Source organism: Sceloporus undulatus, chromosome 6 (assembly GCF_019175285.1).
Source record: "Sceloporus undulatus isolate JIND9_A2432 ecotype Alabama chromosome 6, SceUnd_v1.1, whole genome shotgun sequence".
In the NCBI taxonomy this organism is placed as follows: domain Eukaryota; kingdom Metazoa; phylum Chordata; class Lepidosauria; order Squamata; family Phrynosomatidae; genus Sceloporus; species Sceloporus undulatus.
Genome location: NC_056527.1, coordinates 132,017,002 through 132,024,144, shown reverse-complemented (window position 1 = coordinate 132,024,144; position 7,143 = coordinate 132,017,002). Strand labels below are relative to the sequence as shown.

General features: G+C 45.2%; 1 protein-coding gene across 2 annotated transcripts; it reads left to right on the top strand.

Annotated features, from left to right (window-relative positions):
* The first annotated feature begins 6 nt into the window (after positions 1-6).
* Positions 7-6,811, top strand: RBM7 (RNA binding motif protein 7). 2 transcript variants are annotated; one of them, XM_042476879.1, is made up of 5 exons: positions 7-132; positions 1,015-1,177; positions 2,113-2,212; positions 3,607-3,685; positions 4,856-6,811. In XM_042476879.1, exons 1-5 carry the CDS (start codon positions 13-15, stop codon positions 5,225-5,227), a joined length of 834 nt encoding a protein of 277 aa, XP_042332813.1. In that variant the 5' UTR covers positions 7-12; the 3' UTR covers positions 5,228-6,811. The 2 variants fall into 2 exon arrangements, with proteins under 2 accessions (XP_042332813.1, XP_042332814.1); XM_042476880.1 differs by lacking the exon at positions 7-132 and having other exon boundaries at positions 1,170-1,301.
* The last annotated feature ends 332 nt before the right edge of the window (positions 6,812-7,143 follow it).

Genomic DNA, 7,143 nt, shown 5'->3' with positions numbered 1-7,143 from the left:
CTCCCTGCGCGCATGCGCGTTCGGAGCGGAAGCGCCATGGGAGCGGCGGCGGCCGAAGCGGACCGGACCCTCTTTGTGGGGAACCTAGACCCCAAAGTCACCGAGGAGCTGCTCTTCGAGCTCTTCCACCAGGTACTCCGGGGCTGGAAGGGGGCTGCGTGGCCTGGGCCGCCCAGCACTCTGCACATGCCCAGAGGCCACCTTTGGGGAGAAAATGAGCTCTTTCCCTCGGACTACAACTCCCAGTATCCCCCTCTTCAGGAAAAAAGGGCATTTCAGGGCCCAGGAACCCCTACTGCAGCTCCTAGAATCCCCCAGGAATCCCCAACTTTGGAAAGCCACAGCAGTTCCCATTGTGCTCTCTCTCTGGTCAGGAGAGACACTGCAGCTCCCATCATCCACTCTTTCTTCTAACTAACAAGGCCACTACAGTTCCCAAACGCCCTTGGTGTCCAAAGCTACTGCATTTCCCATGATCCTCTGGTCAGAAATGCCACTGCATGGCCCAGAATCCCCCAACAAGGAAGCTCCCGTAGTTCCCTAAACTCCATATAGTTCGCAAAGCCACTTTATTTCCCAGAATCCCCATTAAGGAAGTCCCAAATCCCCCCTTTGGTTTCTAGAGCCACTCCATTTCCCATTATTTTTAGGTCAGGAAAGCCACTACATTGCCCAGAATCCCAACAAGGATGCTCCTATAATCCCCTAAACCCCTTTGGGTTGCAGCTCCCATGGTCCTCTTTCCATTCAGGACAGCCACTATACTTCCCAGAATCCCCAAATGAAACTCCTGTAGTTCCCAACCCCCCCTTTAGTTTGTGGAGCCACTGCAGTTCCCATGATCCTGTGGTCAGGAAAGCCACTGTGGATCCCATAATCCCCCCCCCTGACTACAGTTCCCAAGCTCCCTTGGTTTGCAAGATCGCCACTGTTCAGACTCCTCCAGCAAGGAAACTCCTAGTGAAGAAGTTCTTCATGTTCAAACTGACCTCTTTGGGTCCTTCTTCCTTTCAGGCCGGTCCAGTCATCAAAGTCAAGATCCCAAAGGACAAAGAGGGGAAAGCGAAGCAGTTTGCGTTTGTGAACTTCAAGCACGAAGAGTCGGTCCCCTATGGAATGAGCCTCCTTAACGGGATCAAGCTTTTCGGGAGGCCTCTCAAAATCCAGTTCCGATCAGGTATCCGTGAAACGTTCGGAGGCGCCTGAGTCGTCCGTACAAAACGCAAGCGCCGCTTTACGACCTTCCCTTAGACTCACGTTTTGGGCGTGCGAAGAAATCGTGCGCGTTTTTATTGGCACAAGTAACTATTGACTTCTTAAACTCTTTCGGAAGACTCTCTTGTCTGTAAATTGTCGGAGGACAATTGGTTGCAACAGAGGTTTCCAAGCTTTGCTTCTCTGGGTCATTTTGGACTTCATCTCCCAGAAGCCCCAGCCACTGTGGCCAGTGTCCAGGAATCCTGGGAGTTGTAGTCCAAAACACTTGGAGGGTTCAGGTTTGGGAATCACTGTTCCAAAAGGTCTTTAAACTCATTATAAACACTGCAACAATGTGTCCTTAAAATGCTGAAAGGTGCTCAGTAGGGCTTTTTACCATTGTTTTGAGATGACGTTCCACAATGTATATTTGGGAACAGGACTATTTTGTATCCTGGACTCCTGAATTGACTTCAGTGCATAGTTAGAAGCATGGTCTCTTATCATTTTAGTAGGTTTCTGACCACTGGGATTAAATCTGGACCTGGGTCATCTTAGACGGAGAGTCCATTCAACTCCTCTGAGGCTCTTAAGTTCCTTCTCATTGAAGAACGTCTTGAGACTTCTCTCTTTAGGAAAGTTGACGCTTGTGTGACTTGGGACTTCAATTAACTTGGGTTTGGCATTGCGTTGCGATTGCATCTTTCCCGCTGGGTATGCTGTTTGATTGCAGCGCTTGTTATGGAAATCTGTTTCTCTGCTCCGGAGGTTCCCTGCTGTAATACTCCAGAGCCCATTAAATAATGTGCCATGGTTTACATCTGTTGCACCACGATGATGGTTGACGTCTTTCTCAGGGGTAGGAGAGGTTTGTTTTACTTGCTCATATAATAATGTCCTTTTCTCTTTTAACAGGGAGCAGCCATGCATCTCAGGACAGTGGTTCGCCCTATCCCCCGCAAATCTCTCCTAATGGAAGTCTCTCTGGAGTACAGCAAGGGCCGGCAAGCAACCGGTGAGCCTTTTTTTGATGCAAACTACTTTGAAGACAGTAGTTTATTATGGTATGGGACTTGATTCTGACCTGAAATGTGGAGGTTGATGGTGTTGGTATCCATATCTGGTGATTTTAATTAACTCGATGTTTGTAATGAGAGGCGATGGTGGGGATTATGGTTTCTGCCCCTTGGGTCCAAAACACACTGCAGAGATAATCCAGTTTGAGACCGCTCTAGTTGCCCTGGTTCAGTGCTAGAGTATCCTGGGAATTGTGGCACCAGGGAAGTCTAAATGTCTCACAAAACTACAGATACCAGAATTCCCAAGCCTTGAAACAGGGCAGTTTAGAGCATTCTCAAACTGGACTAATTCTGCAGTGTGTTTCGGTCCTTAGTCTCGCACACTGGCCCACCATTGACTGAAACAGGCAAAAATTTGGGATGTTAAAACAAGACAGTTCAAAACCAGTTAAAACAATATGGCCGTTTAAAACCACACGTGAACAGATTTGGGTGGAATCAATTTGACCACAAAGGATTTAATTAAAAAAGCCATTGTTGTGTGTTACCAGAATAATACCAATATTGATGCCAGTCGGGCTGTAAGCGGAGGGTCTTCTTTCACAGGGTCCTTTTAGGGTGATTGTGGTTATCTTGACAAACCCAGTGCTATTAAGAGAAAATTGATGTGGCACACCTCTAAAGCAACATTTCTAAAGCAGCCTTATAGCAAGCTATGCATATATATTTTTTTCTTGGAATTAACTAAATTGAGATGTAGAGATTATGTTAAGAGAAACAATTACCAGAAACCTCTGGAGGCATCTAATCTGCGCCTCTCTCTTGCTTTGACAAGCCTGTCATTGGTAAAATTGAAGGGGAAGCGAAAACAGATTGCTTGGTTGTGCTCTGCTTACAGTTATTTTAAAAGTGCATTGATCTGAACTTGCTTCATTTATCAAAAGGAATCAGTTGAATTGTTAGATTTTGGGCTATTGCTCTTGTTTCACACTAAGTAGGAAAACTGGTGGAAAAGTTATTCTGTAGTGATTAGAGCATGAGCTCGAACCATTGAGTCCCTGGTTCAAAGCTCCTGCTCAGAAAGCTCAGTGGGAGCTGGGAACCACATACAAACATCTTAAATCAGTGATTCCCAAATTCTGGTCTTCTGGGTGTTTTGAACTTCACTTCCCAGAATCCCAGGCCATTGGTCAAGATGGCTGAGGCTCCTGGGAGCTGGTCCAAAACACCTGGAGGACCAGAGTTTGCGACTTACTGCCCTAAATGTGGATTGCGGCTGTGCCTTCTTGCAGTTACGACGCAAAAGGATGTCTCATTGCTAACATAGCTGGGAATTATCTCATCCATGCCACTTTTGCAGCAAACCTGATTTCCACCTTTGGTTTAACAGGTACGAGAGGAGCACAGATAACATGCCAGGGGTGCAGCGGTCCTTCTCATCTCCAGATAATCTTCAGAGACAAGCTGTGGTAAGAATCCTTTCTTCCAAAGTCAAAGGGACAATGGGTGTTGCAAGGTCAGAACAAAGCATGTCCAAGGGAGTCTCGGTTTCTCATTTTGGGTGTCTGACAACAGCATCGTTGTCCAGGCCTGGAAATGTAAATGCTGTGACAGAGAAGATGGGGAAGGGGTCGGTGGGGTAGGAATCCAGCCTGCTTTTTCTTTTGCGTACCATGTCCCCAAAGTCTGCAGATGAACTTGGAAAGTTATACGCTTGCAAATGACAGGATTCATTCCCACTTCTTGTTTTTTGCTTGCTAAAACAAGTTGGTTCTGTTGCTTCTTAATTGTTGTTCTTGCTTGTGTTCATTGCCTTTCAATTGCGTCTTGGAGAGTGAGATGATAATAATAACCTCAGCATCTTTGTCCTTTTGGGTGATTCAGTCTCGACTGGGTAAAAAGACCAGCTCCTAGTGGGGATGAGAACTGCTATAAATGTGGTTATTACACAGTTCTGTGGTTTCGTGATTCTATGAAAATGGTGACCAGAAAATGGTCACTTCCCATTGCCATTCTCACCAGGATGCAGCCAGAGAGGGCTGTTGTAGTGGTTTGAGTGTTGGACTACGAATCCCAGCTCAGCCATGGAAATCCACTTGGTGGCATTGGGCAAGCCATGCCTTCTCAGCCTCAGGGGAAGACCGTGGCAAACCTCTGAATAAATCTTGCCAAGAACTTCCCAGGACAGGGTCACAGTAAGTGGGAATTGACTTGAAGGCACACGACAACAAACAAAAATAGCATTATTGTGGGGAGGGGGTGTTTCTGTGGACATTGAAGCAGTGGGTCATTGATGTGATGGTTGTTCAAGATGCTTTAATTGGGAGGGTGTTGGTGTAGTTTTTAGAGAAAAAGCACCCCAAAGTTGCATCGGTTCTAAAGGAAAAATTGTGAGAGAGGGCGGCTTCTTATGACAAGGGGCATCTAAATGGCAGAACTTACCCGCGTGGCTAGCAGTTGGTTTCATAGGAAGCAGACCTAAGTCTAGGAAAGTTCATTTCTTACTTTCAGTCTCAAAGTACAGGATCTCTCTACTTACTGATTCTACAGACTAACATGGCTATATCTTTGAATTGTACCAGCTAGGTAAGTGCCTCCTCCTCCTTAGAAGAGTGATTCTTCTATTTCTTTCCCCCCAGATGAACAACGTCATGTGGCAACAGCCACAGTATGGTGGACGGCATGGCTCTCCGCACCCAGACCCTTCTGGTTTTGCGTCGGCTGGGCACCAGCAGAGTTACCCTTACCCCCAGTCGTCAGCCACTTCCATGCCATGGCGTTCGGATGCTGTGTCGTCTCAGCGCAAGAGCCGGGTGAGCTCGCACCCATACCCGTCTGAAGGAAGGCATTACAACCGGGAACGGGCTAATGACTATGGCTCAGAGTACTATTCCCGGGGAAGCCGGGACGACTATTGCCACAATGACAGGAACTACGGAGGCTGGAGCCACGATTACGACCATCGGCGGGAGACCTACCGAGATGGCAAATGGAATCCCTCCCGCCACTGACCACTGCTCCCAGTCGATTTTCCATCTCATCCTTTGGGGAAATTAAGCAATTCTTCCCCCTTTTGAATAAATTGGTTCTTTTAAAAAAAAAAACGAGACTTTGTAGGCAGTAACTCTGGAAATTACACATCTTCCTCTAAACAAAAGCGACCTTTTTATATGTATGTAAAAAAAGAAAATCACCTCCAGTCTGTATTTTGACAAAAGTGGCTTCGTTTCAATTGTATTAACTTTCCCTCTTGGGTTTGAGGCAAAGAAAAGGAGTGTTGCCACACATTTTTTTAAACACAGGGCGAAGTCGGGGTGGGAGGGAGATCATTTTAGTTTATTTTATAAGGGAAAAGAAAAAAAGATGTGCCGTTGCGGTTGTATTTTAAAATGGGTGTATTTTTGTAGAGTGTTAGCGAAGGAACCTTCCGAGGCGGTTCGGCACAAAACCCACTGTGAAAGAGCGCTCTATCTGGAAGGTTCGGCCGTAAATGTCGGCGATGGTGTTTTTGCTACTGGGGTAACCGTTGCTTTTGAATACTTGTATTAAAGAAACATCCAGCCTGTTTAGATTTTGCTGAATAACCTGATAATTTATACAGAATGGTGTGCTAATTATTTCCCCCCTCAAATCCTTTCGTGGACTCCTTTGATTTTTATACAAAGAAAACCAGCAGTATCGTAAGGACTTTATTTTTTCCCAGCCGCCGAAGTGATTAAAAACTCTCAGGAAATCATTGTGGTGCCCATACGTTTATGTGTGTTTTATATATATATGTATATACACACACACACTTTTTCTAGCTTGAACACAATTACAAGAATAAAAACTACAACCCACGAAACAGTCCTGTTTGAGAATTGCAAATTCTAATGTGTATCTTTAGAGTCTCGATAGTCTTAATGGTGTTATCTGGATGGAAAGGGATCTTGCAGCACCTTTGAGGCTAACTATGCGAAAGGTGTTGAAGCATAAACTCTAGTAGATTCAGTCTACTTTCTCAGATGCATGGTGTTATGTAGAGAATAAAAGAAACGGCTGCTTATAAAGAAAATAAGTGAGCACTCATCTGCAATTCTAGTGCTATGCTAGAATAAAGATTTGGTTTTAGAGGTCCTCTCTTTTTTAGCCAGCAGAAAACCTCTCAGAGATGTAAAATCTGTGATTGCTTCTGTAATAAGTTGGCCAACTCCATCCCCAAACCACTACGTTTTTGAGACTCGGTTGTCCTCCTGTGCTCACCTTCAGCCACATTTGTGGTCAATGGAGATGGGAATGTCTGTGACCATCCCAGAGACTGCATGCTTAAAGGGTCTTATGGGTTTTTCCACCCCAAAATTATAGTATTTTGGTAAAAAAGCAGGCCACCATCATCACACATCTCCCCACTGATTCCATAGATTTGATTTTTATGTTTTTTGGCGTTATTGCCAAAAAAACCAACACAAAGACGTCTACATCATTCCAAAACGATCCCAAGCAATACCGATAAAAGAGTATTTTAAGAGAACAACAACAACTGCATTTCTTTAAGTCGTGTACATATATAAATATATATATTTTGACATCAATAAACTTGTTCTTTTAAACCCTTATTGTGTGCGAGCAAAGTTATTACAGTTTGCTGTTCCTGAGCTATATTTCAAAGGAAGGAACTGGCAAAACCGCCTCTGAATATTGCTTGCCATGTGAAATTCATAGGGTTGCCATAAGTTGGCGGATGACGTGAGGATGCCACACACATGCGCCTTCGATTCGGATCTGACTTAATGGTGACTTTATGGCAGGGTTTCCTGGGAGAGGTTTGTAGGATTGTTGCCATTGCCTTCCTCTGAGCCTGAGAGAGTGCGACTTAGCCAAAATCACCCAGTGGATTTCCATGGCTGAGCAGGGATTCGAACCCTGGTCCAGAATCCTCATCTAACAC

What these genes read in the sequence shown, in the direction of transcription:
- RBM7 (XM_042476879.1), top strand. Translation starts at nt 13, where the DNA reads ATGCGCGTTCGGAGCGGAAGCGCCATGGGAGCGGCGGCGGCCGAAGCG. An exon ending in TCTTCGAGCTCTTCCACCAG is followed by an intron (nt 133 to 1,014) that starts GTACTCCGGGGC and finishes TCTTCCTTTCAG; the next exon opens with GCCGGTCCAGTCATCAAAGT. An exon ending in CAAGGGCCGGCAAGCAACCG is followed by an intron (nt 2,213 to 3,606) that starts GTGAGCCTTTTT and finishes TTGGTTTAACAG; the next exon opens with GTACGAGAGGAGCACAGATA.